The sequence below is a fragment of the Perca flavescens genome, chromosome 5 (genome assembly GCF_004354835.1).
Source record: "Perca flavescens isolate YP-PL-M2 chromosome 5, PFLA_1.0, whole genome shotgun sequence".
Taxonomy (NCBI): Eukaryota; Metazoa; Chordata; class Actinopteri; order Perciformes; family Percidae; genus Perca; species Perca flavescens.
Window position 1 is genome coordinate 22044653 of NC_041335.1, and position 18045 is coordinate 22062697.

The window sequence follows — 18045 nt, forward strand, 5'->3', positions numbered from 1 at the left end:
AAGACTTGGGTTGGTTTTGATGGGTGCCTGTTAACAATTACTAAACCATGATTGAACTCTCCCAAAACCAATGAAAAACTCAAGTGTAGCCTCAGATGGTCAAAACAGCAGAGACAAAAAGATTAAAGTTAAAATGAGGGGAAAGAGTACAGAAAAGTCAGGATGAATATGCAAAAACAATGAAGTTATAAGCAATTGTGCTCAAACCTGGTGCACTGACAAAGAGTGCATTAAATAAAAGTGTTATATCAAACAGTGCTTTTTCCTCCAAAATTAAAAGCCCAATCTCTAATCTTCTGACCACATGAACTTGAGGTATCTTAACATAATTAAGGATGTTGACTTATACTGTACATAGAAAAGCAAGTTTGTGTGTTTCTCACTTAATCAAGATAAAAAATATAAGTTTTACTTCAGTTTTTACAAACAACACTTATGTCAACAAATCTTAAATCAGAGAAGATCCAACATTTTGATTTAGTTTTTGACAAGTGTTAGTTCAAGTATGTCACAATAATTTGGGAGTAATGTCTGTTTCCAATCCTGTGTTTTGGATGGGTGGGGAGGCTATCCTTTTTGTATTTGGGTCATAAATTATGCTTAAAAATAAAAGCAAAGAGTCCAAACGATATCACACAAGTTCAATCACTTTAAATCATAAAAGTAAAACTGTGAGATTTAAGGAACAGTTTGACATTTTGGAAAATAGGCTTATTCAATTTACCTGTCAAGAGTTAGATGAAATGTGGAGTCCAGATAGCTCAGCTGGTAGAGCAGGCGCCCATATATAGAGGTTTACGTATATATACGATATATATCGACGCAGCGGGCCCGGGTTCGACTCCGACCTGCGGCCCTTTGCTGCATGTCATTCCTCCCTCTCTTCCCTTTTATGTCTTCAGCTGTCCAGTCAAAATAAAGGCCGAAAATGACCCCACCCCCCAACAAAAGTTGATAGATGTTAGGTGAAATTAGATGAAAGCTTAAATATCACTCTCATGTCGGTGTGTTAAGTATAGAACAGACGAGTAGCTTAGCTTAAAAAGGGGGAAAATAAGGGGAAACGGCTAGCCTCTGTCCAAAGTTCAAAAATACAACAACAGCTTATTCACCAGCCCAGTATCTGTGCAGCGTCTACTCACAGTGACGTCAAGACTCCCAAGACAAATAAATAATAATTTCAGTAAGTCAGACTTACTGAAGGAGGGATGCTACCAAAGACAAAATAGACAGATAAAGGTGAAACATTATTGCTTTCATCTCTTAATTAAACAGCAGCCAATGTGAGCAAAGAGTCCAAAATATGTTGTCAAACCATAAAGCTGCCACAGTAGCTTCGGGGCCTACCTGTGGTTCACCCTGTTGGAGTCAGTAAAGATACACGTCAAAGCTATTGGTAAGCTATCAAACCCAATCCATCCTCTGGCCCTCTAATATTACACTCTCATGCTTTACTTATCTGTCATCTCCTCAAAGATCATGCCATGTTACTCCAGCCCTGTGTGGTCCCTCTGCTAGAACAGGATGTAGAGAAACAGACCGATTGAGCTAATGACTATCTGACATAGCCTGCAGCTATGTGGCTGTACCCAGCATTTATCAAACCCAGTGAGAACACTCAGATGTGGAGAGGAGAGGCAGACAGGGAGGGGTGAAGGAAAGATGTGAGGGTGAAAAGGCAAAATACTCTGCACACTATTATAATTTAAAGAGAAAAATACATGTGGCTACTAACAGTATATACGGTAGCAGTAAAACACACGCTTTTGCACAAATATTCACATACATATGCGAGCACACGCCCAAACTCACACAAATACGGTATTTAGGTGCCACTTAGCACCAGACCCTCAGTCTATTATGGAGGCAGCAAGAAAACAATGTTGGGGAGCAAGATCAGACAGGGCTAACAGAAAACAGGCTGCATTCTGCATTCCAGGACAGGCAGTCCAACACAACACAGACTCAGGGAGAGACAGACCATCTCTGGCCTAAAACCATACATCTACTCTGCTCCCCCAGACGGGATGAGCTGCGGTGAATGTTTTTTTTTGTGCTTCCCGCCATTCCTGTCATTTGTGGCGAGAATCTGAAAATGAGTTTATTGTATTGTACTACTTTATTGTATCAACACTTTGATCTGGTAGTGCCCTGCATGCAATTTTAGCACGAGTGAACCCTTTAACTCTGACCGCGTCAGAAGAAGAGACTTTTAAGGAGTTTTATCTCAGTTATTTCATGGTTCTCCTGCATTTAAGAAAGCAATGTACACCGTTCATAACCTTAGCAAAGTTTATTCTCTTACCAAACCTTAATTGTTGCTGCCTAATTTCCTCCTATCACGATTGCCCCTTTAAGCAAACATTTGTAAGGTAAAAATGGCTTTATATGTAGAGATAATGTAAGGATTGAAGGTACACCAACATAAAGCCATGATACTAAATCCCTTTTCCTAAATGTTTTCCTTGATTTAAAAAAAATAAATACATAAATGTAAATCTATACACCATCTTGAACACATGCACATTCACATGCAGATATACAGACACATGCCCATACCAAAACACAGACATACTGTAGACACAAACAAAACCAGGCACATATGCACTCCGCTTCCCCTCTTATGGGTCAAAGACCATCTGGCAAATTCAAGGTTTACTTTCAAGGCACTGTTTTAATTAGCAAGCTGTTTTATTAGATGATAAATTAATCAAAAGAATACAAACACACAGTTAATCTGGCAAAAATGTGAAGGTCCCACATTGTTTATCATAAGCCATCTGTGTGAACCCTCTCAAAGTTGAAAATTGCTGAATCTCTCTCTCTGTTCTCCTTCCCTCCTTTGTGTGTGTGTGTGCCATGAAAACACAGTGAGCAAGATCAACTAACCATAATATAAAGGCTGATCCTTCTCTGGTGACAAGAGGCAGTGAAACAGTCAATTTTAATTTGTTTTCAAAATATGTTTTACAGTTTTGGGCACATAAGGATTAGACTAACAGAGACCCTATGTACCTCATTTATCATCCATGTCCCATTGGAGAGGAGACACAGAGGGCTGGCGAGAGAACTCCTATTAAAAGTAAATTAGGCAGAAAATCTCTTCAGCAGCCCAAAAGGCAGTCAAAGACAGATTCTTTTTAGTTTGTTGGAGTATTTGTTAAAAGTATGATAATCCATCTGTATGTCCAGTCTTCCCAGAACTAATTAGGACATAAACAGCAAACAGATCAGGCCTGAGAATACTGAGAAAAGGCACATGATGGATGATTGGAAAATAATATACAGTAACAACTCAATAATGTTATGAATGGGCTGAATCGTAGCTTAAAAATTCCAAATATTTCAGAGTTTTTGTTTTTCCAGCTTCCCTCAGTTATGTCTTTAATCTGTGTCTCCTCATTAGGTGGGTCCATATGACCAATAAAATCGTAGCAAGTATAGATGACTTTATGTGGCATCATAATTGACTTGTGAGTGAGCTGCCAACACTGACCAACGTATTGTTTATAATCTTCACAAACTTCATTTGTTCATCAGACTGTTGTTGCCCAGAATTTCAGACTGTATTTTATTGAAGCAAATGTCTTGTACAGCTGATTTGTGTTAAAACAAAATTAAACATTGATGCATTTTTCAATGTTATGGATTACCAAAAACAGCATGAGGTGACAAAAAATGTATCATGTAACAAAACTGAGGTAATCTATTGAGACTGGTATCAAAGTATTTTAAATGATGCCCAGCCCTATTCCTTCATTTTTTAATAAGTATTTTATGGTAATCTTATACTTTTATTAGAGAGATTATAATAAAGAGATGACAAAAAAATAAGGGTAACTAGAGACAGGGAATTACATGCAATTAAGGTCAAACCATAAACAGCAGTTATGTGGTTTATGGTTGACGGATCAACCCCAAGGGAAATATTTTTTTTTTGGGACATTTTTAGGCCTTTATTTGTATAGGACAGCTGAAGATGTGAAAGGGGAGAGACAGGGGGAATGACATGCAGCAAAGGGCCACAGGTCGGAGTCGAACCCGCGGCCGCTGCGTCTTCTACAGGTTTCCTCCTTGAATTTAACTGACATTGCTGAGAAAAAGAAAAAAAATCTGAAAATGCCCAGTTACTGCACATGGAAAGATGAAGTGAATCACACAGAAATTGAAGGTGGCATGTAACACCAAGTGCGGATCACTTTTCTTAAATCTTGTCCCTAAAAATCTACACAGTTCACTTCAGTCTAAGTTCTCTATTAACAGAGATAAAGAAAGTCCAGTCCTTACCCGTATCCACTGGTTGGCTTTTCTTTCCACAGCATTGCCTGGATGCTCAGAGTAAAGTCCCCACAGACACTGGAACAACAGCCTTCTGCCTGTAGCTGCAGACAGCAAGACACCATGGATGGTAGATTTGTGGTTTAATATAACACCCCTTACACAGACACAAGCATCAAAATGACCCATGCTTGTAAAGACATTATCATGAGTCCGAAGGTACACTCACCATCAGCAGTGACATAAGGGTTCCAGCAGAGTCGGCCAAGAAACTGGCCTAGGAGGGGCAGCCTCTTCATGGTCTCTGTCGTGGAACTCTTATGGACGGAACAGAGACAGCCACAGGCAGGAGAAAATTATTTTTAGTGGAGCTGCCCTGCTTGGACAAATGACTTAATTGGTTAGTTCTCTGAGTGGAAAGTATATTTGGTAGTGAACGACACACTAACATGGTGACGGATTCTGTGTTTTAGCTGAACTAGGCCAGAGAATATTCAGTTAAGAAGAAACTTTATTATTTGTCACATACAATCGTACAGTACAATGTAGTTACATTCAATCTCTGCATTTATTGATGCTATCTAGCATAATTTCAGGAGTAGGGCCACACCTCAAACAGAATCCAGTATTCCTATACCCACCTAACCCTCTGCTCTTATTCACTCTCGCATTCCGCACCCCTCCCTCCCACCCTCTTTCGGTTCCTCTCCTTTCTCCTCTTCAAATTATGACTACAACCGACTTTACGTCTCGCATACCAGCAACTTCATGCCTCGCATTCCAATCATCTTTCATTATTAAATTGTTCAAAATGTATCTGGTTGATGCTGTGGTCCTTGCTAGTGAAACCCATTAAAGGCAGTGCATAGCCACACACAGCGTCCGGGGAGCAACTTGGGGGTTCAGCGTCTTGCTCAAGGACACTTTGACATGTGGCCGGGGGAGCCTGGGATCAAAACACCAATCTTGTGGTGGTGATACACACACACATGCAGGCCGACCCGCTCTACCTCTGAGCCATAGCCACCACAACAGATTAAAACAGATCGGTGATGTTGTTGTCTCCTGTTTTTTCCTCATTGTTTTCCGTGAAGTTTGCTGGAAGTGATTTAAGGTGCCAATGTGTCCTTGAGCAAACCCCAACTGCTCAGAGTGCCTGTCCATGGGCAGCCCCCTCACTATGACATCTCTCCAATATGTGCATGTGTGTGTATTTACTGTGTGTATATAATAATATAATAAAGTATACATTATTATTATTAAAATGTTATGTAGCCCCTTTTTAGAGGGGTTACATACATTTAGGGTTTAATCGCAATTTTGACTCTGAACAATCACAAACACAATGTAATAGAGAAAAACGATTATTTTTCAAGTTACAAACTCTTATTTTGTCTTGTGTTTTGAAGGGGAATTCCAAAAGTTCAATGGGAAAAGTATTAAGGGAAATTTCAAAGTTCAATGTCTTTTCACTGTTGATTTGTTTAACTGGTTCACTGTTTTTTAAGTTTAATAAATGGAACATCTTTCCAAAAGTCAATAAGTGACCAAAGAAATTGTGATCATGATTCTTTCCATAATCAAGCAGCCCTACTCCTGGCAACTGGTGTTCTACGCCACTGTTTTGGAAGAAGGAAATAATGGGATTAACAGAACCAGATTTAAAAGCGCCACCTCAATGCAGTCAACCATGGGGAAACACCGTCGAGGTTTGCACCTCCTCACCCGCTTTGCTTTTGGTTTTTCCTCACCAACTTTGCTTTTGGTTTTTTCTTTCAACCTTGTGCCAGAAAATCATACATTAGAAGATCACAAGGTTACTTAATGAGGATATTGAGTTGAATAACAGGCACATCCACAGGTGCGCAGTACATCATCCATGCATCACCTTTGTTTCCCATATTTTGGTCATGTCACAATATCAACAGTGAGAGATACACAGCACAGAACAGGGCTCTGGTCGAGGGTGCTATACCTGTAACAGTTTAAGTATGTGTGTCTGTGTTTGTTTATCCAGCTCAAACAAAAGACCATGTGATTTATTTCACCTCACAGCCAATTAAAACATCCAGAATGTTTCAAGTCAGGGCAGACACTGTGTTTCAGAACTTGAATAGCCTTTAATCCTGACTTTCTATAAATTTCAGTTTTGAAAATATTCAAATTTCCCAGAAGACCTTCTCTCGTTTAAGTTTTAGACTTAAGGATTGGAAAGATTCCTATATATCACGGCAGCTCACTGAAAGCAATGGAAACAAGCTGGTTACACTTCTTATTTAAAACCAGAGCCAAACAGAAGACGCCCATATATAGAGGTTTACTCCTCGACGCAGCGGGCCCGGGTTCGACTGCGACCTGCGGCCCTTTGCTGCATGTCATTCCCCCCTCTCTCTCTCCCTTTTCATTTCTTCAGCTGTCCTGTCAATAAAAATGCCCAAACTTGTTTGGCTGTTCAGTAGAACCAGAACCAACTAATTTGTTTTTTGTTTTTTTAATATGACAAAACATAGCTTATTTGTCAGAAAAGTACTTGACATTATTTGTGCTTTTCCAGGGCAAAACACAAAAATCAAGTCAAGCTGGAGACTGAGACAAAAGCCTTCAGTCAAACTATTTTTTGATTTAGGATAACTGTAAATATACAGGTGGACAACATTATTTTGGTTCCATCTTATTACTTTTCTGTGTTTAGTAAATTGGGGGTTTTCTGGGTTAGACACATTATTTTTACAATAGGACTGAAGTGGGACATACACCACAGAGAGCAGATCAAAGAGGTGACGTATTACTTTAATTTACAAGCATGTCTGCACACGTGTGCATGAATCATGTGCATTTACAGAATTAGTTGGTATTCATCCCATATTTAAAGACTATATCATACATTTCACCTCTGACCTAATTGAACTATAGAGAACAGCCTTGTTGCAGGAGAAACCCACACAAAGAAATCTTATAAACTGTAAGCCAGTTGTAATTGAAGCAGTGTCTGCCATGTACACGTTTCTAGTGGGCTTCAAAACATCTTCCCCACTGGCTCATCATCCCACCAGCCAAATTAACACTCAATCAAGCAAACATGCTCCTGTATATACACCTCTGACACCATTTTTTTATCACCGCTATTAGAAGAGGAGAGAACTTAGCAACAGAGTCTACTATATCTTATGAAAATCGATTGGACCCCAAATCGACCAGCAATTAGCACTACTGTGGGGGTATTTATTAGTTAGGAAGATAAGAGGACTGGGAAAAGGGAAGAAAAAGAGTTTTAAGAATTTCAGAGAAGAAATAAAGATAGGAAACAAAGGTTGCTGCAATTCCAATATGTATCATTCCTGCTTTATGCACCTTTCATCAGAAATAATCAGAGAACACTGAGCAAACATGGAGATGCCTAAATGTAGCATTGGATAAAAAGAAGACATAAGGTAATTGTAGGCCTATATGTTAAAAAAAAAACAGCATCAGACTGACAAGGATATTAACTTGACTCACTCCAGTAAATGGGATCACCATTAGTGGGAAGCAGAGTGGTAATAGTCCAGGGTTTCTCTAAATGCCCCCACAACACCACCAATGCTGTCTGGAACACAGCCCTCACACTCAGCCTTGCTATCAATCCAACAACATATGGTAAACGTTGTGTGCAAGTATACATGTGCATTTGTGTGTTGTTGATGCAACTACAAAAGAATGTTCATTTACAATAAGAACTTTACTAATGCTTTGTGACTGCAGGAATACCCATAAGAATGAGCTATCGCAACAGAAAGTAATTATCACTGCCTACCAAGGCCAAATCACCATCAAAGCCTTGTCAACAGTGTCCTTAATTATAAATAGGCTTTGAGACAATGTATCTTGTCTTGATTAGAGACAGACATCTGAGACAGAAGTGACCGATTATGTACGAGCCAGGGAGGCAAATGAGACAATTTTATATACGATGAAGAGAATGGTGAGGAAACACTTTTGTTAATGACATCAGTGAACCATAATCAGAGTAGCCCTAACGTTAAATAGCAAAGTTACTATGGTGAGCACATAAATATACAGCAGGGCAGCAGAATTTTTCGTATCAAATCCTTTAGGAAGTGGTGTGATACTGCAACAGTGGTGTAGCAACCATGGTAAAACAATTAGGGGACTTCTATGGTGAATGTACAGTACAGGCCAAAAGTTTGGACACACCTTCTCATTCAATGAGTTTTCTTTATTTTCATGACTATTTACATTGTAGATTCTCACTGAAGGCATCAAAACTATGAATGAACACATATGGAATTATGTACTTAACAAAAAAGTGTGAAATAACTGAAAATATATCTTATATTTTAGATTCCTCAAAGTAGCCACCCTTTGCTTTTTTGATAGCGCTGCAAACCCTTGGTGTTCTCTCAATGAGCTTCATGAAGTAGTCACCTGAAATGGTTTTCACTTCACAGGTGTGCCTTGTCAGGGTTAATTAGTGGAATTTTTTCCCTTATTAATTGGGTTGGGACCATCAGTTGTGTTGTGCAGAAGTCAGGTTGATACACAGCTGACAGCCCTACTGGACAACTGTTAGAATTCATATTATGGCAAGAACCAATCAGCTAAGTAAAGAGAAACAAGTGGCCATCATTACTTTAACAAATGAAGGTCAGTCAGTCCGGAAAATTGCGAAAACTTTGAATGTGTCCCCAAGTGCAGTCGCAAAAACCATCAAGCGCTACAACAAAACTGGCTCACATGAGGACCGCCCCAGGAAAGGAGTCACCTCTGCTGCTGAGGATAAGTTCATCTGAGTCACCAGCCTCAGAAAGCGCAAGTTAACAGCAGCTCAGTTTAGAGACCAGATGAATGCCACACAGAGTTCTAGCAGCAGACACATCTCTAGAACAACTGTTAAGAGGAGACTGCGCGAATCAGGCCTTCATGGTCAAGTAGCTGCTAGGAAACCACTGCTAAGGAGAGGCAACAAGCAGAAGAGATTTGTTTAGGCCAAGAAACACAAGGAATGGACTACGGATTAGACCAGTGGAAATCTGTGCTTTGGTCTGATGAGTCCAAAATTTAGATCTTTGGTTCCAACCACCGTGTCTTTGTGCGATGCAGAAAAGGTGAACGGATGGATTCTACATGCCTGGTTCCCACTGTGAAGCATGGAGGAGGAGGTGTGATAGTGTGGGGGTGCTTTGCTGGTGACACTGTTGGGGATTTATTCAAAATTGAAGGCATACTGAACCAGCATGGCTACCACAGCATCCTGCAGCGACATGCCATCCCATCCGGTTTGCCTTTAGTTGGACCATCATTTATTTTTAAACAGGACAATGACCCCAAACACACCTCCAGGCTGTGTAAGGGCTATTTGACCAAGAAGGAGAGTGATGGAGTTCTGCGCCAGATGACCTGGCCTCCACAGTCACCGGACCTGAACCCAATCAAAATGGTTTGGGGTGAGCTGGACCGCAGAGTGAAGGCAAAAGGGCCAACAAGTGCTAAGCATCTCTGGGAACTCCTTCAAGACTGTTGGAAAACCATTTCAGGTGACTACCTCTTGAAGCTCATCAAGAGAATGCCAAGAGTGTGCAAAGCAGTAATCAGAGCAAAGGGTGGCTACTTTGAGGAATCTAAAATTTTAATATTTCACACTTTTTTGTTAAGTACATAATTCCATATGTGTTCATTCATAGTTTTAATGCCTTCAGTGAGAATCTACAATGTAAATAGTCATGAAAATAAAGGAAATGCATTGAATGAGAAGGTGTGTCCAAACTTTTGGCCTGTACTGTATATCAAACTATTCTTTTTAGAAGTGCAATATTGAAATAGGAAACATACCCTAATTCCACTTTTCTAACCAAGTGTGAACCTGGAAATTAATAATGAGTATTGCTCATTTTGGGGCATAAGCCACAGGAAAGTTATTAAGTTATCAAAGGATGCAAAATGCTGCCAAGAAGCAGGCTATCTTCAGCTGGTCTTTTATGAGTACCCGCCAGTAAAAGAATTTCAACCCAATTAAGCTATAACATTCTTTTTTCTTTCTTTGTATCCGCTCCATCATCCTACACATTCTGACACCTCTGCAATACGTATACCCGGAATAATGCTAATAGAGAAGAAGACAGACAGATAAAAAATAATAGCTACTGTTTAATCTATAATATATATGGCTAGTTGTCAAAGTGGAGAGGAAGTAGACCCTGAGACTGATTCTAACCATCACCAGAGTGTATAACAGTAAAACACTTGGACTGTAGAGAATCACAAATGAAATGCTGCAAGAGCACCATGACTGTAAAAAGATTTCTTACATGAGAAAAACAGTATATTATGCGAGAGAGAAATGTGGGGGAAATTTGGTTGTAAAAAGCAGAAAGACAGAAAGTGCTAAAAGGGAAAAACCTGGAGGGAGGAGGCAAGGCTGTAGTAACACTGAAATCTCACAGTCCGGCACCCCTCCTGTCCTCTGCCCCCTTCCCAAATTTGCTGGACCTGATATGGGGATACATTAGGTTAGCACTGGAGGTCCCAATGCGGCTATTACCTGACTAACTCAACACTGCAGCACTGCCAGCCAGACATACACAGCCTCTGCACAGCACAGAGCAGCCTCTGTTAGCAGGACCGTACCAACGCTGGGCTTACTGTTCATGCCTTGGCTTGGACAGAGAATGAGCGTGTGCACGTTCGTGTGTGTGTGTGTGTGTGTGTGTGTGTGTGTGTGTGTGTGTGTGTGTGTGTGTGTGTGTGTGTGTGTGTGTGTGTGTGTGTGTGTGTGTGTTAATTTGACGTGCTGGTGTTTGAATTAACTTTGGGTGGCTGTTTTGCCTAACTGATTAAGTGATCTAATTTATTTTATTAGGTAAGGTGTGTCAAGACTGTAAAACAGGCCTCTTAGTGGATACAGACCATTTTATTAGACTTAATAGGCATCTGGGAAATAAAGTGTATATCCAAATCTGTCATGAATATAAATCTCAGAGCTTCCCTTGCATTGTGACAAAGTTAATAAACTCAGACTCAACTTTTCACTACATCTGCTCACCATGTTGTTGATATGGGTGAGGAGTTGCTGGAGGAAATCCCTCAGTCTGCTCAAATGCAGGCAGGTGTCTTTCTGAGTGTCTGAGCTATCAGCCTGGCCCCAAGCCACTGCTCTGTCCAGCCAGAATCGCATCTCCTGGACGTTCAGCAGGGGCTCTGCCATTTGTTGGAGCTGGATCAGGGGCTGCAGCTGAGACATTTCGCTGCTTGTACAGGTGAATGTACTTAGGATCCAAGCAAGATCCTAAGTGAGACAAAGAACAAGACCGTCGTCAAGCCCAAGGATGAAACAAAAAAATAATACAAATATATTATCATCTGTCATTAAAGGGACAGTACACTGGGCAACTCACACCAAAACAATCTAGATTGATAAATAGCACTACAGGTAAGAGGAAAATATGTATTTTTTGATTTTGGGGTGAACTGTCCCTTTAATTATCCTAACTTTGTGGGTATTAGCGCTTTGCAATGTCAACATTTTTACACTGTGATCATGACTTCACAATTTCAATGTATCATCCCTGTTGTTGATGTTTTAAAGAAATTCTGGGTTTTCTCAAACCTCAAACAAAGACCACCACTAAAGGTGCCTCGTGGAGTTTTTAAGACCACTAGACTCCAAGCTCAATAATAAATGTAAACGATGCAGGATTTAAAATGTATATTTGTTTTACATCAGCATTGCAAACATTTTATGAGGAAGGCAATACAATCAACACGTTTGTTAGAACTCAAGGATAACCACAGTGTATTTGGTGAGAAAGGCTGAATGTAAACAGAAACTTACAAAAAAACTTCACAGGGAATTATTAACTTCAAGAAAAGAGACCAGAGGCACTGCTTTATACAACAGGTGCAATGTATGAAATGAGTGTTGCTACTGTCAATGTTGTCGTCATCTACTAACTAAATCAAATGTATGATGATGATCCCCAGCGTGGGGAAAAAAAGAGGTACAAAAAGGGCTATACAATTAATCAAAATGTTGATCACGATCACAAAAACAATGTAATCGAGAAAAACGATGATTTTGCACGTAACATTTTGAAAGTAAATTCTTATTTTGTCTTATGTTTTGAAGGGGAATTCAAAAAGATGAATGAGAAAAGTATTATGGGAAATTTCACAGTTCAAGGTGTTTTCACTGTTGATTTGTTTAACCATTTCACTGTTTTTTAAGTTCAATAAATGCAACATCTTTCTAAGTCGATGAGTAATCATGTTAAATAATCTAGTTTCAATATTGACCAAAATAATAGTGATTATGTTTTTTTTCAATAATCGAGTGGCCCTAGTACATAAACTGAATAAAAATAGAAACTATACAAAAGCATTTGGAGACAAAATGACATAGTAAAGTGACAGTGGTGCTGTTAAACTGACAGTGGTGTGCTTAATAGCAGCAGAGTCAACAAGTATATGTAAACAGTGTACACCTGACTAATATACGATATGATTTAGTACATGAATTGTAAGCGTACTGGTGATGTTTTTGTGACTTTGTCAGATAAAAGTCAATAGTCATTAGTCAACACATTCTTACCCAAAATAAATGCTAATGACTGTTTTAACTATAAAGTAAATTGTAACCATAAATAATAAAAAAAGTTATATTACACAATTCCATGTATGTTATGTGTAAATAATTATTCAAATTAAAGAAAGTTAACCTGGTGTTAAGATCTTTTATTACCACAATCTAACAATCACACAACTTTTAAGCTCCAGGGAATCAATCCACACACACACACACACACACACACACACACACACACACACACACACACACACACACACACACACACACACACACACACACACACACACACACACACACACACACACACACACACACACACACACAGTGAAATAAACAGCACATTCTTCACCTTTTGATGATGGAGAGAAAAACGTGGGGGGCAGATCACAAAGGTGTGTGTGAGGATGTGTTCTGTGTCTGTATATAGCCTGATAATTTTGTGTGTGTGTGTGTGTGTGTGTGTGTTCTGTTTTTTGCCATAATGACTTGTCTGTGTGAGACACCACAGGGTTGTGTTTTATGATCACCTCGTTACACACGATTTGTTTAATGTCTTGCCATCATCTCTGCTGGAAAGCCCCTATGGCTCGCTGATGTGAATATATAAATACTCATTTTCGGGGAGAAAAAAAGCGCAACCAAATTAGGAACAAACGCTTCTTGTGGACTTGTGTTGGGGGCTCAGGTTTTAGTAAAGCAGAGGTGGAAAAGAACCGCATGCCGAATACCTACCCAACAGAGAGTCATCCAAAATCTCTATCACACACAGACAGTTACATGAATACACAGGCATATATACTGTACTTACACAACTTTGTTGGCGCAAATGCATGTCATTCAGGCAAAAAAAATATGTACTGCACATAAACACACTCTGAACACATTCTGGAGCAGGAATGAGATGTGACTGGTCAAATATTATTTTTGAAGATTTGTTAAACTAAACTTGTGGACTTTGGGTAAGGGTGAGTTTGCTGTTCCAATTATGAGATTGTTGACATTATTTCAGTATAATCAAATCAGTTAAACATTACTTTCTACGAATTCACTCATGTGTGCTTCAATATGTTATATTTAAGGACACCTGGATTAAATTTAAGTAATATAAGCGTTGTCTCAATAATAGTCATAAAAGGAATAATGGTTAATGTAATTATATATTTCTTCATCATTTTGCTTGTACAAGGCAACATTTATCACATGCAACCACACATCAATACACAACTGAAAGAAATAGTGGAAAAACAAACAGTACAAATATCTGCATCAATACATTGCACGGAAGGTCATTGAATGGTTTGATGGAACGCTTGATGGAATGCAACGGCTTTTAGACTGTACTCCTTACCACCATCATCAAAACACTAAATGAAGGAACAGAATTGAAGAATACAGAATTGTGTTTCATTCCTCCAGTAGAGTTACTAAGACTTGGAGAAAATATGCAAAAGAACATCAACGTACCCCTTACTAAGGTTGCAACATATTGATGGTTAAGTCTTTAAAATATCAGAAAATAGTGAACAAAATGCTCATTACTGAGGTTGCAACTAACAAGTATTTTAATTTTCGATTAATCTGCCAATAGCATTGCATCGCATTGCCAGACCTATCTCCACAGCGCTGCGGAGTAAAGTCTGGCTACACCACAGATACATTCTGGGATAGGAGAAAAAAACGCTCTGGGTTTATTTTCTTTAAACCAATCACAATCGTCTTAGGCGGCGCTAGGTTTTGGATGCAGCGACAGTGGCTTTGCAAAATAATACTTGGGAAGGAACTTGTTTTGGTGGAACATATTCCTTGTAAATCTTAATAATTGTTCACCGAAAGAGTGAAAGCGAAGGGGCAAAGCCTGACATCCGAGTGTCAGGTTTTATCCTTCCGTTGATCTACATTATCTGCCATTTCATTTCTTAATTGGTTGATTTATCGTTTGGTCAATAAATGTCAGAAAATTGTGCAAAATGCCAATCACAATTTACTACAACCCATTGTGACATCTTCAAAATGCTTGTTTTGTCCAACCAATAGACCAAACCCCAGAAATATTCAGTTTACTATCACATAATACAAAGAACAGCATTAAACCGAGAGAGAATGTTTGGCATTTGTGCCTGAAAAATAAATTACACTATTACTATTGATAATTAATCAATTCTCAAAATAGTTGCAGATTCATTTTCTGTCTATCAACTTATTCCTTTAACGACTGGTAATTTTAGCCCTACTCATCGCAGCTTCCCAAAGCAGCATGCTTTTTTATACAGGAAAACTATCCAGGACTCAAAGATACTCAGTTTACAATGGTTTGAAACGGAGAAAAGCGGCTAACCCTCACATCTGAGAAGCTTGAATCTGAGGATGTTTGACATTTTTGCTTGATAAAGTACTTTTGCAATGGTTAATTGCCTATCAAAATCTTTGTTGATTAAATTTCTATCAATTTACTAGGAATTAATCACCTAATTCTTTCAGCCCTAACATTTACTGTTGAAGGATTTTTTCTCTAAAAGACAAAGTTGATCTACTTTAAGATTATCTGGAGTAACAGGAGCCTAACAGGACCCTCCTGACTGATGATTCAAGTACCACCCCAAAGACACACCTAGGCTACATAACTTATATTAAAGCAGTAACACACACACAAAAAAAACATCAACTCAAAGACACACGGTATTAAAGTGATACAAAGCTAATTGCTCCTTTTTACTTGTCAGTTTTCCAACACACGCTTACCTTAGTAAAACGTTGGGGTGCAACAACTACACCATACCACAGGATGCCAGTATTTTCCTCCACTCTACTGCAGTTAGCTACATGGTAAAAACATATGTCAGTTCAATTTAAAGATACAAAAGAACTTTAAATTACATAAATTACAACTTCTTTGTGTCACAGACAGTGTCGAGTTACGTTATGACTCCACTGATACACCACAAGTGAACTTATTTTCATCCTTCTTTTTTTCAGCTGTTAGCTTGTTAGCAAGTTAACGTTAATTACCGGTACTTTACTCTCGTACAAATGTTAGCAACCGTTACTGTATCTTGGACTTACATGTAAACAAGACGTGCAGTCATCAGACTGAAATCTTTACAGAGCAGAAGTCAGCTAACGTTATATCCATTCATTTTGTATATGTTCAGACAAGAAGACAAACGCTTTCGTCCCGCGATGTAAACAAACTGAACTTCCCTCTTCTCTCAGAGTTCCGCGAATGGAAGAAGACTATTGGCTGAGAGACGCGTCACCCTCCTCGTCATCCTGGCAATGCCTGTTGGGAAATAGAGTCACATAGCTGTAGGAGCAGTACAAGGAAATGTCCCTCTGACTAGCCATTATCTACCACCCAAATAGAGGATATACCAGCCTTTATTAAAAAAATCACTTAAAAATAGAATATAAAAATAAGCTGAAATGGTAGGCCTATAAAACAATAACCACAAGAATAAAAACGTACAGTGCAATGTAAGATATGAATTAGTAGCCACAAATTTGCTGTGGCTAACAGAAAAGTTGTAAGACTCAATTTAAAAGAACTTAGAATTGTGACAGACCTCAAGTTTTCTAGACATTTGTCCCAAATATGTGGTTTAAGAAAGTGGAAGTAGACAATTGGCTTTCCTTGTTGCACTGAGGAGATAACAAGGAGACACTACAAACAAATACCTAAAAAATGACAATAAAGTTGAATCATTGTAGATATGTACACATAAGGGCTGTACACACCTTAAGTCTCAAGTTATTCAGATAAACAATTTGATCCAAATAAACTGGCTCATTTTGTAAGAAACTTTCATTGGAAAGGTGTGGATAAAAAAAATTGCAACTTATTTCAAGGTTGATGCACGGGTATTTTATGTTCATGCATAGTGTTACAACTATCTCAGTGGTTGACCTGGCTTAAATTATATTTCCTGAGTATAGGCTGCATGTCACCATGCTTTCCAAACATTAATGCAATCATAATGCAGTCATCCAATCTGTATTTTCACATTGTCATTTTGTCAGAATTTTAAAATAACAGTTTGACTTATCTAGCTGGCCTTGGGTTTTAAGATAAACTTGTCATCCACTCGTTACAGTAAAATGAATTGACAAATGCTTGGAACAATAAACATGCTGCCTAACGGCAAAAAAAAAAGAAAAAAGAAAAAAGTGTATGCGTGTGTGTCATTCAGTTTGGGGGTGATGGTCCAGAGAGTGAAGCAGAGTGCATACCGTGGGCAGGAATTCAGGGGTTCGGACTCCGGAGTGTGTCCCTCTGGAACCCAAAGCAAACTTTGAGGGGTTCCTGGCCTGCATGGCTCAAACTGACGTATCACCCAGAGGCTCCAGGCAGACCCTGAGCAGCCCAGCAGTGAACCAGGAAACGGTTGTTTAAACATACGTAATGCCACATGTGTGTGAGTTTGTGCACGTGTGTGTGCTTTTGGGCATAATGTGCATTGGTGCCTGCATGAGAAGAGGTCATATGTGTGTGGGTTTTTGCATGCTTGCACGCACGCACGCACGCATGCACACACACACACACACACACACGCACGCACGCACACACACACACACACACACACACAGACTTTGTTTCTATGTCTCCCTATGCTATATGTGTGCACTGTATGAATGCAGTGAGGCAAGATGGAGGTGGGATTAAAATGGTTTAACATTAGACATCAGTATTTCTGTGGTAGGAAAGCCTGTGGATGTGTGTGTATGAGTTGTTGGGAGTGTGTGCGTGTGTGTGTGTGTGTGTGTGTGTGTGTGTGTGTGTGTGTGTGTGTGTGTGTGTGTGTGTGTGTGTCTGTGTGCGCGCTTTTTCCACTCTCATAGTTTGGTGCGTGTGGCATGCTTCCCAAATAGAACATGGAAACTGTGTGTACAAATGTCTTTGAGGTGCAACACGTTTTGAAAGAGATTTCCTTTGAAATATATTCCACCGCACTGTAGTCCATTAACCTTTTACCTATACTTGCAGGCTACTTTGATTCAGGGTTAAATGGAAAATAAATGTGCCATTCATATCATCCCCTGCTATTATTAATCATAAATCAATTCAATGAAGTTATGTCTAAAGCTAAAGTTTCATCAAACGCTTGTTCCTATTCCAAAAGTATTTTATTCCTTATAATTCTTAAAGTAATATTTTTTTCCCCAATAATGTGTGCAGTGTGATTGTCTTTTCT

General features: G+C 39.2%; 1 protein-coding gene across 1 annotated transcript in view; it reads right to left on the bottom strand.

The window, feature by feature from the left end:
- The window catches only part of fancc (FA complementation group C), a 36840-nt gene extending 20775 nt beyond the window's left edge, over positions 1-16065 (bottom strand). The window contains exons 1-5 of the mRNA XM_028578742.1: positions 15920-16065; positions 15599-15675; positions 11318-11560; positions 4508-4595; positions 4288-4382 (exon numbers count right to left, since the gene is read on the bottom strand). Of these exons, the coding sequence (XP_028434543.1) occupies positions 4288-4382; positions 4508-4595; positions 11318-11515 (381 nt within the window). The 5' untranslated portion in view covers positions 11516-11560; positions 15599-15675; positions 15920-16065. The remainder of the gene's footprint in view (positions 1-4287; positions 4383-4507; positions 4596-11317; positions 11561-15598; positions 15676-15919) is intronic.
- Between the last annotated feature and the right edge of the window lie 1980 nt (positions 16066-18045).